Here is a 22,810-nt window from a genome sequence, read left to right on the forward strand (position 1 = left end):
GCCGTTAACATCCGGTCTACCCGGCCGACGGAGGACGCAGCCCACGTCGGCCGAGTGGGCTGCGTCCTTCGAAGGATGCAGACCCTGAATTGAGAGCCCCCACAATGCCGCTCTAAAAATGGTCCCATCCCGGAAGTAAGAAAAATTGCAGTTCCACCCTCATCCGCTGGGGGCTGGTGCTAGAAGCGAGCAAATCCTCTTTGACTCCCATGTTAAAAATGCCGATTTCACAGCAGAAATAAACATGTTTACAGCCTGGTGCCAAAACATGTTTTTTGTCTAAATTAGCTAGTTTATACTCATGACAACTCTGAGGGGGGTGAATTTTTTTCTCACTCTTCTGTTTAAGTGTATTGAAAGCCTAAAATTCTGTATAATTAATGAGCATCCGACACACGTGACCGCCGCCTCAGACCCACGTGACCACAGAGCTAGCTCCGTGGAAAGGCCTCAGTACAGCCTCGGCCCCTCCTGGAAGCTGTTTCGGGATTTTGAGTCTCTGTGCTTGTGAATTCTGTTTTGGATATTATTGGTGCAATTGTTGGACAAAATGACTTGCTGTGGTATTAATTGCACTAATAGAGCGTCCAAGGAGTCTCCACTTCATTTTTTTCGGTAAGTTAAAATCTATATTCGTATTTTATGTCACTGCCACCTTTAAACTAGCTGAGTTTACCGAAGTAGCTAGCTAACTATCAGTTTAACATGTAGCATGTACTGTTTAACCATGAAATTTAAATGTAAAATACGGTAAAATAATTAATAGGGCATATTTAGATGGGTAATATGGTAAAAGATCAAAATGGGGTGAAATATGACGGAGCGCAAAGAGGGAGACTTCTGTGTCCATTCTTCCACCCGGTAATCCCCAGCGGTCAGGCCGGGCAGCCTGGACGATCCGGCGCCTACTTGCTGCGCCTAGCTGCTGCGCGGTCTGACCGCTCGTGGAGTTTTTCATGTCTGACTTTAACCGCATCTAATACTGTATTACGGCGTGAGCGCAACAGCGACAACTTAATATCGATGTGTAAGCAGCCTGAGTGGTAGGGTGTTTTCATCTGAACCCTTAAAATCTCCAGCAGGCTTGGAGTGACACCTGTGTCCATTCTTCCATCCGGTAATCCCCAGCGGTCAGGCCAGGCAGCCTGACCTGTGCGGCGGCTAGTTTCTGCGCGGGCTGACCGCTCGTGGAGCTCTCAGAGACAGATCTGACCGGAGAAATACTGCAGCTCGGTGAGAAGTCTATAGGGCATACAGCGTTTCCCTTAAATCCCACCGCCACGCCGACAAGATCCCAAGTTTCTTTGTTTTTGTTTGCGCTGTTTACCGAAGAAGCAGCGGGAACTAATATGTTGTCGCTTGTGATCACAGCCGGCGGGTAGCAAGTATGTACAGTCTATGATTTTACCGCTCCCTCCTGCAGTCTTCCCCTATTAAAATTTAAAATGTGTAACTTCATGTATTGGGATGAATGACTGATATTCATGTTAAACTCAAACGTTAGGTATTTAGGGGGAAAAAACAAAATAATAAACATTATACAGATGTCAAATAAATCAAACTGTAATTAAACTACACTCTTAAAAATGCTGGGTTATTTTGCTAACCCAACTGCTGGGTTAAGGCTGATTTTTAAGCAGTTGGGTCAATTTAATACAACATTGGGTCAAACATTTTGACCCAGCATGTTGGGTTAAAAGGGGCGGTAAAAAGAAAGATCCTCCCCCTCGTCTGTGCCAGCTTCACCATTTTAAAGTGGAGGATGACAAGGACTTGCCTCATTTCCATGGACCTTCACACCAGCAATGTTTAAAAATAAGGTAAGATGTTGATGATGGAGTTTGAAAATGTGTTCTGGTAAAGCAGTTGAAGGCAGGTAATGCAGTAAACAAAGAGATTTTAAGCCTACAAGAGATTTTCAACCGAATATAGCTTCGAGTAGCTAGCTAGCTATAGCTTCCTAGCATCAATCTACTTCATTAGATATAATGGAACAGAAAATCTGTGACACAACTATCTGCTCCAGACAGTGTTTTACCATTTGTCCACCCTCCCTTTGTTTGTTAGACATGATGAGGCTCAGGAAGTTAGGCTTACTATGCATAGCATCCCCACTAGCAGCAGGGGCTCTTTATGCTGCGGTCTGTGCAATACCTCCCGCTACTTGTGTAGCTCAGCACTACTTCTTTGGTAGTACCAATTCTACTATACATTTCTGTGGGGAAATGAGACAGGAGACCAATAGGCATAGTGCTACAGGAGAATAATAGCTTATCTAAGTGGTTGCGCGCAGCTTTCCCGCTACTGTAACTGTTGCCGGGCAGATTACGTTCACAGGTTCATATGCATGTTACATAACGGCACGCGCGCCAACTCCACAACCCCTGTCCCTGGGGTGGGGAGCAAACAAATGGCGGCGCAACGCGCAAACTGCTACTGCTTTCAGTTGACAACAGCTCGCGCTACATAGCGGTGAAATAAAATATAATCAGTGTCAGTCAGAGTCGTGTGCAGCAGCGCACAAATAAACGGGCGGACATTAACGTGAAAGTTAATAGGTTCCAGCTGATGAAGCACGCCAAAGGTAAACTGCTTGATAATCCATCCGAATCATGGGAGCCAGAGTTTCATGATAATGCCCGGTTTATTTCACTCAAGGTATGTTAAAGCTTGAATATATGTAGATGTGTACCAAAACAAAGTTGGATGTTAATTTATAACTGTAGATATTCCCACAAAACTGTCAGGAAGTTCTGAGGATTGTCATCCAATCCTCAGAATCCTTGAGATAATGTGTTAGCTTTTGAAACGATCTGGACGCGCTCTATTTTTGATAATCTGCCCAAAGATGATCTATGCTACTCCCTACTTGCATACGTTTTATTTTGTTAGCGTTTAACAGTAGCAGCATGGCTGTGAACAGCGCGGAAGATTTCCTCTCCAGTGTTGTGGGCAATATTACCAGATGAAAACAATTAATTTCAGCAAGTGTTTGGGACATTATAAAATAATAAGCTTGTAGGACACAACAGATTGAAACAGGGAACGGACAGGTGAGCTCACTGGCTACTGATTTAGCAGCATCTTACCAAACAGATGACGTTAAATGCACAGTTCAAGTGTTAATTGTTGATAAATACTGCTTCTGCTTTGTTGTATAATCCTTTGTAAACTTCAATTGTTAATTAACTGCAAGTAATATTGGTGATTAACTGTTAAAAAAATACAGCAACCAAATGTGATTTCTGTTTTTTCTAAAAGATGGATGAATTTGTGAAGGACAAACTTCTGGAATGGAACCTCTCTGAATACATCCCTGCTTTTGAAGGTATGATAAAGTAAATGTATTTCTGTAATTAAAGTAAAAAACTGTAACTACCAGTACTCATATTTACATCTGTGTAAAGCTGGGCGATCTAAGATTTTTCATATCACGATACATCTTTTTCCTTTCTGTCAATGTCGATATATATATATATATATATATATATATATATATATATATATATATATATATATATATATATATATATATATTACAATATATATTTTTGGTGTACAGCGCCTTATTTGGTTGTAATGCCATGTTGAATGCGCTTTATAAATAAAATTGGACTGGATTAGATTGGAATATAAGTCAAAAAACTCTGTGTAAAAATTTAAATGGGCTGTTACTTAAAAGTTAAATGTGAAATCATCAGAAGCTGCTTTTATATTTAAATATTAGTTTCCTGTCAAAGGTTCAACATGACAGTCGTACTGAGAGAACATAACATCTGTTTCAGGTGACTAAAATAATAAAGGTTCATAATATTATAAACTAAAGTCAGGACTAAAGCTTTCAAGTTTCAAAAGAGAACAAAAAATGACCTAACTGCTTGGTCAATTCCACTTAGAAACAAAATATTGACTAAAAATAAATCTCAGGATACAATAAGTTTTACAGGAGAATAAATTGTCGAACGTTTTGTCAATATCAAATGAATAAGCTAAAAACTAAAAGCAAATTCTCCCAATCTGTCCTGGTATAGTTTATTTTAATAGTGTCATTCAGTTGGCTATGAAAAAAAAGATGGACAAACTATATTGCGAGTCTCATTTTACTACTGAGAAAAAGTTACATTGCGGTACATATGGTTACTGTTTTATTGCCCAGGCCTACATCTGTGTGTGGCTTGTTGTTTTATTGATCAGTGATCCAAATTTCCTTCTTTTTTTCAGCTGAAAAGATTGACAAAGACAGCCTTTTCCTCTTGGATGCGAACAGCTTGACGACTTTGATACCTCTCCTGGGTCCACGCCTGAAAATTCAGAATAATTTAAAAAGATTACTTGAGGTATGACCAGTGTCAGAGGTCAAAACAGAATGGGGTACGTGTGCTTTAAATGTCATAGGTCTTTAGGTCATAACATAAGAGCTTTTTTTAACCATCTCAGAGTGGTGCATCATATACTTTCTACTTCGACTTATTTCCAGTGTGCTCAAGTTGGGTGCCATCGCACTTTTGATCAAATAAGATCATTCAGACGACACATAATTGGGCATGCTATTGAGTTTGACATTGAAACAGAAGAAAGTAGCACAGGTGAACTTCCTGACAGTTCAGTAGATCCTCATTTAAGTGTGCTAAATGAGGTGGAATGCTGTGAGACTACAGCAGAACATTGGGATGAGCTAGAGGAAGACAACATAAAGGACAGAGTTGCACTCTTCTTAGCTAGGTTAAAGGCAACATCCTCTCAGACATTCAGTGGGATTAGAGATGTAGTTGAAAACACATCAGGTCTTATCAGAGATGTAGTTGGTTGCTTAAAGAGAAAAACACTCTCTTTTTTAAGAGAGATCGGTCACTCTGAGACTCCACAAGCAGAGGACCTCATGGAGCAGTTCACCAAAGCAGCTGAACCATTTCAAGGATTTGAATCAGAGTACAAGCAAATGAAATATTTTACTCAGTCTGGGTTCTTCATACAGCCAGAGGCAGTACCACTCCCTGGCTTTTCCTTTACACAAGAAATTGATCGAGAGTCAGGAAATGTGAAACAAGTTGCAGTTCGGGACACTTTCCAGTATGTTCCCTTGAAACCCATGTTGAAGCTTGTTCTGGAAAGTCCAGGAACAATAGATAAGATCTTTGAATGGCAAAATCTTGAAAATGCTGCCTTAGAGGATTTCAGAGATGGCACAATATTTGAAACTAATCCACTTTTCTCTAAAGATTTCTCTATTCCATTGGTTCTTTACAGTGATGAGTGTGAGATGGTGAATCCACTTGGCGCAAAAACATCAGTCCACAAACTTGGTTTTATCTATTTCACAATGAAATGCTTGCCACAGGAATACATGTCTAGTTTAAAGTCTCACTTCTTGTTGGCAGTGTACAAAGCTGATGATGTAAAAACATATGGAATGAACACAATTTTAGAGCCAATTGTGAATGACATTAAAGACATGGAACTGAATGGCTTTCATGTTGAAACCACACGTTTTTCAGGCATTGTTAAGGCTGGAGTGGCACAGGTCTGTGGTGATAACCTTGGACTTAATGGAATACTTGGTTACACAGAAAGCTTTGCAGGCAATAGCGTGTGTCGGTGGTGTCGAGTTCACAAGGAAGTGTTGAGGGTACAGACAGTTGAAGCTCCTTCATCAATACGTGACAAGGTTAACTACCACTCAGACTTGCTTCTACACAAACCAGCTGAAACTGGCATCAAGAGAGAGTGCTCTCTTAACAAGTTGCAGTTCTACCATGTGACTGACAATGTTGCTCCTGATGTCATGCATGATATCCTCGAAGGGATTGGTGGTTATGAAATTAAGCTTGTGCTCAATGCATTGATTGAACAAAAAATTGTCACTCTTGATCAGCTGAACTACAGGTTGACAAGCTTTGACTATGGATTTTGTGATGTCCACAACAAGCCATCAACCATCAAACCTCAGGACTTGAAAAATCCTGATACTGGACTTAGGCAATCTGCTTCACAAACATGGTGTCTGCTAAGACTGCTTCCCCTCATGATAGGGGATTTGATTCCAGAGGACAACAAATATTGGGAGTTGCTTCTTTTATTGTTGAGCTGCATGGAGTTTATTTTTTCTCCTTCATTAACAGAAGGAGCAGTAGTCTTTTTGGGGCACATCATTGAGAAGCACCATTGTCTTTATTTAGAGCTCTTCCCAGACAGACATCTAAAACCCAAACACCACTTCATGCTTCACTATCCCAGAGCCATACGGAAACTTGGGCCTGTTGTTCACTTCTGGTCAATGCGCTTTGAGGCAAAACATGGGTTTTTCAAAAGAGTGAGTCATGTTACCTGCAACTTTCGAAATATCTGTAAAACCCAAGCCTACAGACATCAAATAATGATGTGTTACACTCTCCTGTCAGGCCAGATGTTTTGCCATGAGTTTGAAGTTGAGCCAGGATATACCAAACTCCTTGGTACAATAGAGGATTTTGAGAAGGTCAAATCTGGGTTTGAAGGAGTTGCTGTTATTACAGACGTTTATCTGCCTTCTTGGATTAAGTACAAGGGCACTAGCTACAGGACAGGAATGACATTATTTATGTCTCATACAGATGACTGCGAGCCTCAGTTTGGAACTATTCAGAGCATTGTGGTACTTCGTTCGAATACTAAGCTCATTTTAAAAAAGTGGGAAACAATCGGCTTTGAAAGGCATTTTTTTTGCCTTCAATGTTTCCCCTACCTCAGCGATTGAAGCAGTGGACATTGATTCCATTGCTGACTATCACCCTCTCCATGCTGTGAAATCCTACAAGGAGAATTGCAGTGACTTCTACATTTCACTGAGGTACAGGCTATTTTAAACCCAAAGGGTTTTAAGTACTGTCTTGAGCTTTGACCTGGTACTACCTCATTTTTGTGACAAATAAATGTAAATACATTCAAATCATTAAAATATTTGATTAAAATCAATATAACTGTGGAGCTGCATATCAGCTTTATCATCATCACTTTTGTAAGTATATACCTGAGTGTTTTTGACAAATATACCATAATTGTTTTTATGATTTGAACCATGTAACTAAAACTACAATCAGAATTATAGATGCTTTATCAATTTTTTTGTAGTTATGTAGGGTCTTCCCCTGCTTTTTTTTAACCAGGATTCAAGCCCTAAACAAACGGAGTCTGTTTGTGCACCAGCTGACAAATTGCAGCACGTGGCTCCTGTCCAGGGTGGAACATCATTTGTAAGTCTTACTATCCATGCAGAAGTAATAATGGATTCTTATCATTCCCTCCAGAAAATCCCTCTAACCTTTCCCAGTGATGTATTGAAGGTTTAGGTTTCTTTGCAGATTTAATTAGACCCTTTTTCTCTGTTCACATATTATTAGAATATCCGTGAGATACTCAACAAAACACCTGATGGAAGAGCAATAGTTCACAGCCTTGAAGAAAGCCATCACATTTCTATAAGTGAGAGAAGATCCATGGTCAGGATACTTGTGTCCCACCTGATTGAGTGCTTTGGAGAGAAGTGAGCATCTTTTCAAACTTATAATAGACTTCTCTTTTTTATGTTATTTAAAGTTGGTGAACAAATGTAGATTTTTAAACCATGGCCATCTCTTCCAAAGGATTTGGAGTGTTGAATCACAAATTATGGTTTTCAAAATATGATTGAAAACAATAAAAAAGCTGTTTCATAATAAGTGTACAAAAGTATCTTTTGTTTTGGGTGTATAATAAAGTAACATGTCAATTTTCTTTTGAAGTCCACCCTCGGAATCAAAGGCATTGCTGGCATCATCAGTAGTGGAGCAGTTTCCATGTCTAAAGGACAGTCTTGGCACAGGCTATGTAAGTAACGTTTCATATGACATTATTATGTTATCAAAAATAAAGGACATTTAAAACTCTCATAAAAGTCAGCAAACTGTCCTACCATCATCTATATTAATATCTATTAGGGCTGCACAATATATCGAAAAATTATCGTCATCGCGATAACAGGACGTGTGATAGGCCCATCGCAAAACACGGCAAAAACAGCGATAAATGTTTGGTTCAAACATTTCCATCCGTGTCATACATCAGCTTTTTGTAAACCAGCTCTGTTTTTTACGCAGAAGTATTATTTGACCAATCAAATGTAGTCCTTCTGATATGCGACCAATCAGATGGGTCCGTTCACGTAATACGCCCGCCCCCTACATAGACTCTTTTGGAAAGCAACAGCTGAACATAGTTTGCAGCGCCGTTCCCTTGTTCGTCATTCTGGCTCAGAGCACCGAACACACTTTGTGCTGAGGTTTCTGGAATCAGCGCTGCTTTCAAACGTGAACGTGAGTCCGCTCGGTGTCGTAATCATTTTTACCGGGCTGACTCCGACACGTGCCGGTGAACCAACCCACCTTCATGTCGCTAGTGTTCCACCGGGTGGTGGCTCCGGTTAGCTTCCAGCTAAAAGGCTACAGCACTCTCCTCCCAGTCCCACCCTGCTAAAGAGGGCCTGGAAAAGTTCCCCCACACATCAAAGTGATTTTTCATTTATGAGCTTTTATAACCTTGTTAATCAGGATAGTTGATTTGCTGCTGCACATAAACTGTCAGTCAGAAGCTCTGCTAGCCAGTTATCTTAGAGGAGCTAGTTCAATTAGTTAGCTTGTTATCAGAATCATAGTTGCAGTTTCATCATCTGAGCTGCTTTTTAAGATCTAGGTAAACTTGTTCAATTTGGGGTTAAAAACAAACGTTTTCACATATTTTCCATGTAGTTTTTTTGCCAGTTCCTCTTCTGAAAGGTAGACGATTGTTTTTCTCTTTCCCTCAGAAAATCTTAATATTCTCCTAGTTTGGCCCAGCACAGTTCACTTTCCAATTACAGCAACATCCTTATATCTTAACCACATAAGTGGAGAAAATGTTCAGTAGCAATGAGAGAATTTGCTGTTGCATTTAAGTGATGTTAACTATTATTTAACATTTAAAGTATTTATTCTAAAAACCCTGGTAAGGGATGTTTTTCTGTATTTGGAGAATCAGAAAAAGTTTTATGGTGGAGGTGATGTTTTAAAGTCACTGAGAAACTGCATGCATGCAGTTTGTTGTTTTGCTACTAATACAGTAGCAGGTGCAGCTGCATGTTTTTGCTATAAAAATGTTATGTTGTAATGGAATTCATGCATTAGTTTTTGTTTGCTTTGAACCCAGAGAAGACGTCACACGCCAGACGACATCAACACTGCATATTTTAGTATTTGTTCATTTATCGTGAGTAATATCAATATCGCAATATTAAGCACTGTTATAGAATATCGCAGGTCTTCAAAAGCAGCTTGAATTGCCTTATCACTGAAAGTATGCTTTACAGACGAATTTGACTTGCCTATCACTGTGTGACCAACATATAATTAAAACACAAACCTCAGAGTGGATACTCCCAATAAATAAATTGTAAATTTCAAGTGAATCCACTACCTCATTCAAAGGCTTGTGCTGGTTTTCTTATTTTCTAATTTGCTATTTTTGTATTCTTTCCTGTTGTGTATGTGTTTTTGTTTTTACTTTAGGATGCGTGGTTCACCCCAGGAAGGAAACATAGACCTGCAACAGGATTCCTAGAGGAATGTCTCCGCAATGTGCGAAAGAGGTCACGCTGCGACACCCAGAATAAGTCAACACCTCAAGCGCCACAAAAATGCCAGATTGTTTTGCCTGGTAAAGCCAACTTGCCTTAATCTTATAGCGCTTTTACACTGGCGTCGGCTCCGCATGATACGGCCCCGCTCAGAGCGTTCACACTCTTTTTCTCGAGTAGAGCTGCGCGGAACGGACACCATTTTCGGACCGAGGAAACCTTGGTTCCACTCTGGCCAACACGCCCACCTATGAACTGATAAGCCCTGCATAGTGATGTCACTCTCGCTCTTTCTAACTGATTTAAACACATTGCAGCTGGAAACTGTAACCGGCGCTCACCCGATGTGCTGTCTGCCTTCTCCCAGCTCTGCTGAGCGGCTTCCAGTGATTCTCTACCAGAACGACGTCTCCTCACATGTCAAACAAGGAGATTTTTTCTTTAAAAAGAGCCAGTCCACGCACAACGTACAAATAAATTGCGACCTCCTCTGCGTTGTTTCCTTCCGAGATATCCCCCGCTCTCCCCAATGCTGCTCCTGCCTTTGTTTACCTGCATTCTTTCCCGCCACCTGCTGGCTCCGCTCATGGCCCAATTCCTCACCGGCAACATGTGAACACAACCCGGCTGGAGTGGAGCGGGACAAGCTGGCCCAAGTGTAAAAGCGCCATTACAGTCTACTTAATGGTTGCACTCTTTCTCTAGGGCATTTGCTGAAATGAAACAATTCTGACATATTTTTAAATTGTAAAGGTCATGATCAGTCATCACTATTCAGAATGTTTTTTTCTTTTTTAATCTACAACAGAACCTACTGTATCTCCAGAGCGAGCCAGATGACAGAATGGCTGAAAAACAATATCTGGCCACCATCACAAGTTTCCCAGTATATGCTGGAGACCGCTATCCAACGAGCCCAGTGGATTAGAAGCAATGGGACAATGTCAATCAGAGAAATAATGGCCGAGTTTCCACGTTTGGTTGACACTCCAGGCATGGTGAGCTTTCTTATACAGTTAATTTCACAAATCAGTTTTTGTGTTTAACAATATGTCTCTTACCCCCCCCCCCCCCCCCCCCATTGTAAGATTTCTCAGGACTTCTCTGTGCTACACCCAGACTCCTCAGAGAAATTAACTGCAAGGTGGAGCCACGTGTTCTCCCGAAAGATCATCCGCATGGCCAGAAAAGAAGACGCAGCTAACCGTCTCATCGACATAGATTCGCTTCCAGCAGGTATTTGCATTTCACAATCATTGTCAACTTTATTTAATTTTTATTTTGAGTCAAGAGTTTACTATAACATTTTTGGCTAGGCTGATATGGGACAGAACACACTAGTGCATTTTTTTAATTCAGCCATTTGCACCAGTAGCATGCATTGCGGTGCAGCCCATTATCTCAAGCAACTCAAAGTGGATCGCTGATACGAGCCTTTTACTGTGAAGTGGCTTCTGTCTGACCATGCTACCATCCAGGCCTGATTGGTGGATTGCCAAGATCATTGTTCTTCTGGACGGTTATACAGTGTGCATTTTAGGACATCCTCGGGTCTCAAGAATACATGTGTAAGACCTCAGAAAGAACACCTCAGATGTCAGACATTAGATAAAAAGACATTTCTCAAGAACACACTTTTTATTCTTCTTACTAAACCGCCTCAGACAGAACAGACTCGTTAAAATAGCTTCAGGTGTTCACATAAACCCCACTGAACAAATAAAACAAGACATATCTGTTAGAACAAGGTCAACTGTTTCCAGTACCAATATAAAGTAGCTCAGCAGCTAAATAATAATTATACAAGCCACACTTTGTCCTCAATTTAAAAGCCTTTACACGCCTTATAATGGGCTACATCTTGAAGATGGGATGGAAATATAAAAGAAATTGTAAGGTTAGCCATAGCCAGCCGGCTTTTCTCCAGAAAGTAGCAGCACACAACTTGAAAATCCAGGTGCTGAAGCTCTGATGGTGCATTCCAGTTACCTCATAATTCTGAGTGACTGAAAGTAGATGAGGTCATGGACTATAGGTTTGCTGTTCTAGTTGCATCAGCTTAAGCTGGCAGCAGTCAGCTCTCTCTATGTAGCCCCGCCACCTGTCGAGTCTCCATATTTCGATCTGGAATCTCCGCCGCAGGCTGCATTAGAAAGCCTAGGAAGGAGGGTGGGCCATCTGCTGGAATACTTTGAGCTGATTGGAGGAAGCACCAGCAAGTGTCCGAACACTGGCTACCATGGTTTGTCTTTAGCCAATCACAGCTAAGTCTCTAGTTTTTCTAAAACAGATATTCAATATAGCGCCGTATTGGAGCTATAAATGAGACTACCTAGGCCTACCTTTTGCTGGAGGTTATATCCATTCTGAAACCAGTAACTGCTCTGACATCCACCGGCACTGCCATGTTTGTCGGCATGCCCAAACAGCTGCTCATGCGCCTGCCAAAAAGCACAATGCTGACACATGATTAGTCCGTTTACCATTGAGCTGATGCTGAACCGTCAGGATTGGAGGAGGCCAAGATGGATTCTCACGAGTTTGGAAAACTCCAAATCTTGCGAGAAAACATCTTGCAGGGCAAGGTTAGCATCAACTCAGACAAAAATGGAAAGTCCTTAAAAAGCAGTGTGTATTGCTTCTCTTTCAGATCAATCAACTTGTCATTTATGGTAAAAAAAACAACTATGAAACAATCTTTGAAAAATTAGCTTAAATAAAGGCTCTATAAGTACAATGAGACATTTAAATTTTTTATTTTGATCTCATTGTCAATACGTAGCCTATTAGGTGTGCAGGCATTAGAGGACAGTAAATGCGCTGTATACAATTTCTTACACATTTTTATTATCTGCTGGAGCTTTGGAGATGAGCTGAATATATGGTAAACATCTTGTGTTGCCAATGGGAGTACTTCACCTTGTTTTAACAAACATATCACTTGTTGTATTCAGTAGGTTTTATGGTAACATCTGAGGCAGTTTTTTCTGTCTGACTTGATGTGGGCGATATAAGATTTTCACCCATCCATTTTTCTGTTTTTGAATAGTTCCAACTTTGTTTTTGAAAGATATCAGCCAGTGTGTTCTGACCTCAAAATCATTGCAGTTCATATTTTATGGTTGTCATTTTCTAAGTTTGGTAACCTTGAGAAATGTGAAACATTTCCATTTTACAGACAAACAGGAAGATGCCGCTTTGTTGTTGCTCCCACTGATTCTCCCTACTGCACCATACAAAGTTGGAAGGAGACTCCTCCGACCCAGCAGCGTGGTTCGCAAGGCCTTCATTGACATCCAGCCAGTAAGTTCTATTAATTTTGACATTAGGTATTATTTTCTAGGGATGCACCAACATGAAAATTCTTGGCTGAAACCAAAAACCTAAAATGAGAAAACCAAGGCTGAAAACTGCAGCACTGAAAGAAAAATGGTCAATTAGCATGTCAATAAGCTAAAAGTCAACCATAGCATTTATGGCTACAATGTATTCCAACTTCACTATAATCAAGGCATTGCAATAAAACAAAACTATGAAATATTTATTTAGCACTGACATAACAGTGGAAATTTTTTATTGAAATTTTAAATTTTTCACTTGCTTCCATTTATGTGCACATTAAATTATAATAAATTCAAAATTGGTAAAATGAATAAATGAAAGATTTACAGACTTAAAACTGAATGCCAGGAGAAAGACTGTAAATTTAATGAGGGATACGTAACACTGACATCTTGTGGTCAAATCGGAGTGCTGCAGAAAAATTCCCTCCCTGGTTCCTCGTTCGGACTAGAATCATAACAAGACGAGTCAGACACAGTAGTTGATATTGTTAGTAGATAAATACATTTCACTCCAATAGCATCTGTGGTAATTGAAAAAAGCAACTTGAGATATTTTTAGAGTTGACTCTTTCTAATTTACTGTTAGCATTGTTAGCTCTCGTTCGTGCAGGGGGAGCGCCGTTCTGTGCGAGGCAGGACGCAGCGCCATACGCACTCTGGTAACAGGTGTGTTTATAATTAATTCCTGTAGCCTGTTACTCTGGTCCATGTGTGGTGGCACGGTTTGAATCTCTGTTCAGGCTGGTTTGGTTCAGTATTAATTAAAATGGCAGTGCGATTTCTGATCTACAGGGACTATAAACGCTGAACATCATTTATGCTGCTGCGTCCCATCATGGTACAGCTGGAAAAATCCATTCTATTGCAGTAGAGGGAAAATCTCTATTGTGGATTAAGTTTATATCGCCCATTCCTACTCTAAACCATGCCACACATGGAGCAGAGTTACAGGCTACATGAATTCATTACACTTATGTGAGAGCGCATGGCTCTGCATCTTGTCTGGCACAGAGCGCCACTCCACCTGCACCTGACGCCAAACGCTCGCTGGGTTGTCAGCCAAAGTTTGGAAGTCAGGAAACATGTCTCCAATTGAAGTGGTCAGAATTAAATAAATGTCTTTGAATGATGGTTTTCTGATTTATTTTGCGGAAATCCCAAGTTGCTCTGGCCTGTCAGCTGTTCTGTGTGCAGCACAGGAGCTGCTGACCTCTCCCTGTCTTTCTCTGAGCAGTCAGCTCCCAGTTTGCGAGCTAGACATTAATGCAGCTTTTGTGTTTAGTGAGCAATGGACCATTGAGGACTCAATTGTATGCATTGCTGCAGTGCAAAATATAACATTTGTTTAAACTATTTTAAACTTTGTGTTTCATTAACATAGCTCACTCATTTAAAATAGTCATCTTTATATTACCGGTATGTGAATTTTTGTATTCCAGTTTTTTGGAGTGTTTACATGCATTTTGTGTTTTGCATTTTGTTTGTTTACATTTTACATATCTTTTTAGATTTTGTATTTGATACAAGTAATAATTGAAATAATGCAAATGTTTTTGCTCACAAAAAAATTAAATACACTTTTTGGGATAACAAACAGCAGCCTTTCTGCACAAAACGTATGCCAAAACCATACTGAGACCGTGGTCTAAAAACCGTACTACAGACCGTACTGTGGGCTATCTGTACAGTTGCACCACTATTATTGACAGCCAACTCCAAATATGCTTCCACAACTTGTATGAAACCATTTCTTTTTCATGCCTTAATTTTTTTCCCTTTCTTTCTCTTTTTTTTTCTTCAATTCCCCTTACTTTTAGACTGGAACCAACATGGTGGAGTACCTGACCGGGGCCACAACAGACGACCCACATGTTCTTATGCTTGGTGAAGACCATCGATGTTCCCAAGCATTCGTTATCCTCAATGGGACTGCCATGGAATATCCATCACTTTTGGGTGCAGTTGATGGCTGTTTTAAAACATTTTTTGTGTTAGATGTGAATTACCCAAAACCATGTGCCCAAATTTGGGAGTTCATTCAAACGGTCATCTTTGAAATGCCTGGGCATGAATCAAATGCTGTAAAGCTAATGAGGGCTCAGTTGGCTATGATTTAAAGTTGATGTTTTGCTAGCATGGAGATGAGTTACATGTTTTTGGACATTTACGTAAGTACAGTTCTTCCATTAGCATTGGGTTGAAAATGTTCATGATCTTCAGGTGTCTAATATTTTAATATTTGTCATTAAAACACATTTACACAAATGCAATAAGCAGAGTTTTACAAAAAAAAATGAGCGGGACTATAAATGTTTTTAAATACTCTCTAGTTGTATTAGTATTGTTATGCATTTTAAAAATGAAAAAAAAAAAAACTTATTTGGTCAGTAAAGAATTGACTGAGACATGTTCATTTTGTGTAGTAAGTTATTCATTAAGCATTTTATTTATTTTTTTCCTATAACCCTATATTATAGAATTGGGTCATTTTAACCCAATCTTTAGTTATTAAATAACCCAGAAGTTGGGTTTTCTTTTTAACCCAGTTTTGGGTTACCCTAATTATACAGTTGGGTCATTTTAACCCATTAGTTGGGTAGAAAACATAACCCAATATGCTGGGTCAAACACATAACCCAACCCTGCTTGGTTAATACAACCCAGCGTTGGGTCGGTCCCTTTTTGACCCAGCGCCTGGGTTACAAAATAACCCAAGTTGGGTTATTTTTAACCCAGCAGTTTTAAGTGTGTATATATTTTCAAAATCTCGATTCTGGATAAAATCCAACAACATATGCTTTATAAATAAACACTACACATGGCTTTTACACACACACACACACACACACACACACATACACACACACACACACACGTTACATTGTGATTTCTTAGTAAATATTCTATTTGGTGAGAGATAAACTTTATTGTATTTATCCTAGTGAATCTATAATTAAACGGGTAAACTAGCAGTAGTACATCCAACATCAAAGAAAGTAAAATGTTATTATCAGGAGAGGGAGAATGATTAAGTGGTTAGCAGCAGTGTGCTAGATGATGGCCCCCTCCATGAGGCCACCACAGCTCAGCAGAACATCGTTGTAGCTTCTTCTGGGGAGAAAAACACTTAGAGAAAAAATGAAGTTAACAGCTGAAATAGCAGGAAATAATACAGTTAAAGAGCAGATTGTAGAAGAAAGAAACCCCTGGGTTAAACTGGTCTGTCTACTGCATAATGCTGAACTCTAACATGTGTCCTCAGGGAAGGACCTGATTGGTGTCCAGAACCTGCTGAAGAAGCACCAGGCTCTGCAGGCTGAGATCACAGGTCATGAACCTCGCATCAAGGCTGTCACCCAGAAAGGAGAGACCATAATGGAGGAAGGTAGAGCAGGTCTGGTCCTGACATGTTTCTGAGGTGTCTGCAGGTTCTGGCTCACTTTGTTTGGGTCCAGGTCACTTCGCTGGTTCAGAACCCTCGGCCCGTCAGAACATTCTTATCCACCACGTTCTAACACCAGACCTGTTAACCCGACAGCAACAAGTGGCTCCAACTGACGATGAGACCGGGAAGGAGCTGGTTCTGGCTCTGTACGACTACCAGGAGAAGAGTCCTGGAGAGGTCACCATGAAGAAGGGCGACATCCTCACGCTGCTCAACAGCACCAACAAGGTTCGTGTGCCCTTCACAGCCGAGGAACGACCTCCAGCTCAGAGCGAACATCTCCACACCTGCTTTGTGTTTGTGAGACTTTAGGTTGTTTTACTTGAACTCGCGTCTTTAGCTGAATGAGGATGGAGAGACGGGTCGGACCTGGAGCAGGTCGAGGTCTTGCAGAAGAAGTTTGACGACTTCCAGAAGGTCGGACTTTTCCTCCTCTCCGTCTTCCAGCAGCAGCTGTCAGATCAGCTCAGGTGATAATCAGCAGGTGCTTTTGTCCTGCAGGACCTGAAGGCCAACGAGTCCCGCCTGAGGGACATCAACAAGGTGGCATCTGAACTGGAGTCAGAAGGTCTGATGGCTGAGGAGGCTCCTATGGTTCAGGCTCAGGTGAGCGTCACCTGTCTGCAGCAGCTGGTCCCTCTCACTTCCTGGTTTGTTAACTCTGCTCGTCTCTGTTTGTAGCAACAAGAACATCTGGGTTCTGCTCCTGGAAAGGTGCGTGTTGTCCTCCGCCTCCACCAGAACCAGACGTGGTGTTTTTGTTACCACTCATTTGTTTGTTTACAGGATGAAGCCGACTCTAACCCCGGCTTTCCACAGGAGTTGTCAGCAGCACGTTACTGCAGCAGCACGTCATAGCTGCTGATAGGAACCGCTGTGGTCAACAGAACCTTTTCCACTGGAGCCGTCGGCAGCGAGAGTCGGCCGCGTCTCAGGAGCAGCAAGTTGCGGCCCTTACGCGCCGGTTCTATTTTCTACGCGCGACGCCTCTGAAACGGGTCAAGTTCGACATTTTTGGGGAAGGAAAGACAGGAAATCGGACGCGGAAATTGAGAGAAGCTACCGAGATTTTCACAATAAAGAACGTACTGCCTTCCGGTTGCTTTACTTTTAAAAACAGTTACTAACTGTGCGGCCCCGTGAGAAGTTATCACCTAGCTAGCGGTCTCCTTTGTTTTTCAGGTCCGTATTGGCGATTATAAAATGGACAGAACATAAAACACAAACCATGTTGTAGTTTTCTCCTGCTTGTTGTTGTGTTTACTGACGAAGTCACTCGTGTGACTTCGTGCTCGGTCGGTGACAGCTGCTCCCCTGCTGCTTCGCGTCTCGTGGGAAGGGCCAAGCAGCAGCTTACGCGAGCAAGACGTGCTGCTGCAGTAACGTGCTGCTGACGGCTCCCGTGGAAACCCGGGGTAACACGGCGTCACCCTAGAAGGTGAGTTCATTCAGCTGATCAGAGGTCACCTCTGATGGCCGCAGTCACGGCCGACCGTGCTGACATCACACAGGAATTCAGGTGACCCGGCAGGCACCAGGTGCTGGTGAAAGTGGGGACATGTCAGCTGGTTGCCATGGCTACAGTTATCTTTATGCATCTGTATGACTGCTGACTGGTGTGTGTTTCCTGTGACCTTTGACCTCAGACCGTACGGTTGGGCGTTCAGACGACGGCTAACTTTAATTCCATCAAGGTAAGAGGAAGCTCTTCCCTTCCTGTCTGAGCGATCCGTCTCCAGGTTTCCTTGTCCGGCGTCCAGCCCGCTGGCGTCCACCTTCATCTCACTGGGTTTGGTTTCTCTCCAGGAGCTGAACAACAGCTGGCGCTCGCTGCAACAGCTGGCTGAAGACCGGAGCAACATGCTGGGCAGCGCCCATGAGGTGCAGCGCTTCCACAGGTACCCCGCACACTTATGCGCCGCTTACGGGTCAGTAGAGTTTGGACCCACACTCAGATGGAGTTCTGATGTCTTCTCAGAGACGCTGATGAGACCAAAGAGTGGATCGAGGAGAAGAACCAGGCCCTGAACACAGACAACTACGGCCACCACCTGGCCAGCGTTCAGGCTCTGCAGTGTGAACAGGAAGGCTTTGAGCGTGACCTGGCAGCTCTGGGTGATAAGGTCCGCTTCCTGATTGGTACCAGGACCCGGGTTGTCTCTGGAGACACGTTCTTCATGGTTCTGGTGACTCCACCCCAGCCGTTCCTGATCAGCAATCAGCGGGGTGCTTTCCTATTTAAGGTGGATGGAGGACACAATTTGACGCCAGAAGATTGCCTCAGTTTTGGTAGTAACCAGCCACTCGTGTTACCTCTAGTGTTCCTAGGATTAATGTTATTTCGTAGTGTTTTTGCTCTTATATTGGATTTACCATTCTTCAGGATTCCTGTCGACCTCATTGGATACTGAACTCTACTCCAGGATTTGGATATTCAACACACGGACCTTATCACCAGCCTCCATAACCCACCTCTCATCTCACCCAGTGCCCCATCCACCAGGACACCCCGCTTCTCTCCACCTCTGCTCCCTCTCCTGCGCTTCCTCTCTACCTCTCTCTCCTCCAGCCAACACATACACCCACCACAGTAAGTCTGCTGAACACCTCTGCCTGCCTACAATGGATTTTGAAACCAGAACCTATGCTCACCTGTGTTCTCCCTCCTCCAGACGCTGAGCTGTTGTTGCAGTTCCAACCACAGACTTATCTGTGCACCTTAAGTTCCTCCTTATAAATAAATCATTTTTTTCATCAGTTTTTGGTCAGTGTTGTATTCTGCATGTCTTGGGTTAAGTACCTTCCTCCAAACATGACACTCCTCTTCAAAGAGCAAATCTGTTCAGCACATTCTGACAGACAGACCACCATTCTTCTGTCATGATGCTGTACAGGACATTTTTAAGAGTTTTTCTTTTTAAAGATAAATAGGATTACATTTAAATAGCAATACTTTCACATTATCATTTTCCCACACTTCTGTATAACTGTATTTTGTTGTTTTTCAATAAAGAATGACAAATTATTTAAGTTTGGATTTGTTGCACACATATATCTGTAAAAAATATCTACAAAGCTAATGTTTACATAACAAGTATGATTGGGTTTTGCAATACGGCACTATTTTAGTAAGATTTTTAAACCAAGTAAAGTTAGTAAAGAACACATTTCTATTGTCTGCTAAGAAACTGTTGGGATTTAAAATGGGCCTGTTGTACAAATAACTTGTAAATGATTATTCCTCACTTTTGTCTTAACCAAAGAAATTCCAGTAATTGAGCAAAAACATTTATTTTTAACACTAAATTTTATAAAACAGGGCGCAAAGTGTCGGCACATGTATGTATGTCGATGGTCCGCCCCAACCGAACCAGGAGACACAGACGTCAGGGAGGCCAAGGTTGTCTCTGCAGCTCTCTGGGCACCACGCCTCACATAGCTGTCTCCAATGATCCAAATGGCTATGGAGAAAAAATAACAGGTTTGTCATAATTGTTCAAAGTACAAAACCATACATGAAGTGGTGAGACAGGTATGTGGAACTTACACTAGCTGCTTTGTGTAGCTGATGTTGGAGACACACAGGCTGCCATGGTGACATTTAAACAGATCTAAGAAAAAAATGAAAATTAAAAACTCCAAGACCTCATGTCATATTTACTAATCAGCTATGGCTGATTTATTGTTTGGATCACAGTGAGTTACACTAATTCTAATATATTTTTATTTCTATTATACATACATACTTTTTAACTGTTATTTTCACATGACTGTTAACAGGCTCTCTTGTTCTGGTTCTCATGATAATCCCGTGTCTTCCAGTAAGTTATCTTGTGCTTACTTCATCTGTAGAATGTCTCTTTACTTTTGGTAAATTTTACTGAGTCCAGAATAAAGACTAGTTGGCTGTACAAGATACAAACAAGTATTACATTTTGGAAATATATGAAATGTATTTACGCTGCTAATTTAGCTCGAATACTAATAACTGCCATATTTTCCGGACTATAACTCGCACTTTTTTACATATTCTGGCTGGTCCTGCTACTTATACTCCAGAGCGACTTATATAACAAAATATGTAGGCTACACCGCGCTGCTGCGGGCCGACTCTGACCCACACAAGAATGAGTTCCCCTGTCCCGCTGGGAGGGTTTCAAACACCGCCAGCATCTGTTAGAGCCTGTGGCGGGGTGCTGAGGGCCGGCTCCAGCCCAGGAATGAGCTCTCCTCGCCGGCCGGGAGGGTTTGAAACACCGCCATCCTCTCCTCTGCTGGCTGTTGTTCATTCTGTTATGGTTACCGGTGCTTGTGTTGCAATGTGAAACGCTTGGTCTCAGATTTTGTAAGAAAGATAATAAAATGTCCCCCAAAATACGACTTAAATATATTTTCTCTTCTTCATGATACATTTAATGGCTGGTGCGACTCAGGAGTGATAGCGCCGAAAAAAACTGTACTGAAAACTTGCTCAAAGCAAAATGTATTCATTACGGAAATAAATTATAAACTTACCGATTTAAATCTTTTTTAATACAGGTACTTCTCACGAACAGGCGCAGAAAACCTCCACCTCAACTCCGTGTGAGGTTCAGGTCGATGGGTGTTCCAGTTAGCTCCGGTTGGGTTGAAGCTAGGTGGCTACATCCGTTAGCTCGGCTCCCACCTCCGCTTTAGCTTTGGGTTAGCCAGGGTTAGCTTCAGGTTTTTTTTTTTTTAATTATTATTATTATTTTTTTTGGGTTAGCTTCAGGTTAGCTCGTAGCTAGTTCGCCTGGGTGTCGTCACTCGAGCCCAGCCTTACAGCCACACCCTCAGCACCTCCTCTCTTCCCTTTTATGGAATTGTCTGGGCTGGACGGAACCTGTGACACGGTCAAAATGGCGGTGGTGGCCACCTGCCATTATAGACAACAAACGTGTTATTGAAGCCAATGGAATCCGTTTGTCCAGCCGTTGTCTGCGTTTGCGTCCTCCTCTCACTCTACGTTTCGACGTTATTACGTCGCTTTGTGACGTCATACTGCCAGCCTATAAATAGGGCTCTAGAACCCGCTTAGTCAGTCAGTCGAGCTAAGGTTAGCTGGAAGGGTGAGTGCATTCGGGTATCTCTTATCAACACTCAGAAATTTCTGTAAGTTTACGGCAGAATTCCAACAGTAACATACCGATTTTCCAAATTATGGTGGGATAATGTTAAATCCGATGTTTTTTTTTGTTGAATTATGACAGCCGGAAAATTACGGCCAAAAAATGGTCTAATACAGTATTTCTTTTGAAGCACATTTTTGAAGTTCAGTTCTTGAACAGTCAGCTACGTTGAAGAAGAAGAAAAAGAAGACAATCACTGTTCATCCTCCAACTTGAAAGCTTCTAAAAGGTAAGTTTATCACTCTTAAGAATGTAAATTGTGGTTTTGGTTAGTGTTAAGTCAATCTATAGATCACCAGAAACCCACTTGTCAAAGTTTAGCTTACAAAACATGACACGAAATGAAACATCACTTGCACCATAGTAATTTTGGGAGTTTTATGGTGGAAAGTTAAATATTTATTTTTAATGACTGGAATTATAGATTTGTCATGTAGGACCACGTTTTTGTTTTTCAACTTTGTACATTCTTGCTAGCGTTAGCATCTGAACTGGAGGCTCTTTATTGCGATATTTCATTAATAACTATTAATGTGCATCCGTGCCACCGCTGGGCTCTCTATCAGGCGTACAGTGGTTGGTGGACATTCTTTTTGGGCCAACAGTACCGACGCTTTTTATGCCGACTTCGGACTGGTCCATAATAGCAGTAAGCTATTAGTGGCCCTATTAACATTTGGACTGTCTCATTTTTCTAACCAAACCGTATTCGCTCTGGTCCTGCATTTTGCAAAAATAATAAAAAGCAGAGGTGGAAAGTAACGAATTAGCAGGGGGGGTACACTTTAGATAATGAGGACAAACAGCCATTTTACCGCAGTTTTGCTCAAACATCAGTTCAGTCCCTGTAATCCACTCGCTTTTTACCTACTCTCTCCCTCCTCCTGTGGCTTGGATCCCGCACCTTCGCGCATCGGTGTGACGTCATCAGAATTCTGCTCGGTTCGGTAACCAGACTCGGTTCCGTGTTTGAGATGTGTTTCCCTACCATTCCGCACGGCATCGGCAAAATAACGTTTAGCGCTCATAACAAGCGGATTCTCAGTACTTTGCTAATTAAACAGAAGACCTGCAGGCCTCTGAGTTCAAACATCCTGATACTTTTTCAGGTGTAAACATTGTGCTCCATCCCTGTGTTTGAACTCAAGATGCTCCTTGATGCCACAGATATGTGATGATTTAGCTTGTTTTACTCCAGAATAAGAGATTACATTATTACAAAAGCAGTTCAATGTAGTTAAATTAGTCA

At 41.6% G+C, this 22,810-nt stretch overlaps 2 protein-coding genes and 1 long non-coding RNA gene across 9 annotated transcripts; 2 read left to right on the forward strand and 1 right to left on the reverse strand.

The window, feature by feature from the left end:
• The first annotated feature begins 1,241 nt into the window (after positions 1-1,241).
• On the forward strand, positions 1,242-9,702 carry LOC129155133 (uncharacterized). Of its 3 annotated transcripts, XM_070554681.1 has the most exons (6): positions 1,242-2,658; positions 3,262-3,328; positions 4,222-4,337; positions 7,143-7,229; positions 7,758-7,842; positions 9,555-9,702. In XM_070554681.1, coding segments are annotated over exons 1-6 (447 nt in total). In that variant the 5' UTR covers positions 1,242-2,568; the 3' UTR covers positions 9,557-9,702. The 3 variants fall into 3 exon arrangements, with proteins under 3 accessions (XP_070410782.1, XP_070410781.1, XP_070410780.1); XM_070554680.1 differs by lacking the exons at positions 1,242-2,658; positions 3,262-3,328; positions 4,222-4,337; positions 9,555-9,702 and adding an exon at positions 4,344-6,994 and having other exon boundaries at positions 7,758-7,810; XM_070554679.1 differs by lacking the exons at positions 1,242-2,658; positions 3,262-3,328; positions 4,222-4,337; positions 7,758-7,842; positions 9,555-9,702 and adding exons at positions 4,344-6,994; positions 7,377-7,425.
• A 763-nt stretch (positions 9,703-10,465) lies between these two features.
• LOC129155096 (uncharacterized) lies at positions 10,466-19,436 on the forward strand. 5 transcript variants are annotated; one of them, XM_070554691.1, is made up of 10 exons: positions 10,466-10,620; positions 10,711-10,858; positions 12,801-12,925; positions 14,784-14,922; positions 16,229-16,351; positions 16,422-16,828; positions 16,913-17,017; positions 17,093-17,125; positions 17,198-17,949; positions 18,058-18,211. In XM_070554691.1, the coding sequence occupies exons 1-6, from the start codon at positions 10,513-10,515 to the stop codon at positions 16,721-16,723; spliced, it is 945 nt and encodes a 314-aa protein (XP_070410792.1). In that variant the 5' UTR covers positions 10,466-10,512; the 3' UTR covers positions 16,724-16,828; positions 16,913-17,017; positions 17,093-17,125; positions 17,198-17,949; positions 18,058-18,211. The 5 variants fall into 5 exon arrangements, with proteins under 5 accessions (XP_070410792.1, XP_070410794.1, XP_070410791.1 ...); XM_070554693.1 differs by having other exon boundaries at positions 16,422-16,639; positions 16,724-16,828; positions 17,198-18,211; XM_070554690.1 differs by having other exon boundaries at positions 16,422-16,639; positions 16,752-16,828; positions 17,198-18,211.
• Positions 19,437-19,686: 250 nt separating this feature from the next.
• LOC129160977 (uncharacterized) lies at positions 19,687-21,290 on the reverse strand. Its single transcript, XR_008561407.2, has 3 exons — positions 20,927-21,290; positions 19,959-20,022; positions 19,687-19,872 (listed from the first exon to the last, which is right to left on the reverse strand). It is a non-coding gene; the product is annotated as an uncharacterized lncRNA (long non-coding RNA).
• Positions 21,291-22,810: the final 1,520 nt, after the last annotated feature.

This window comes from Nothobranchius furzeri, chromosome 9 (genome assembly GCF_043380555.1).
Source record: "Nothobranchius furzeri strain GRZ-AD chromosome 9, NfurGRZ-RIMD1, whole genome shotgun sequence".
Lineage (NCBI taxonomy): Eukaryota > Metazoa > Chordata > Actinopteri > Cyprinodontiformes > Nothobranchiidae > Nothobranchius > Nothobranchius furzeri.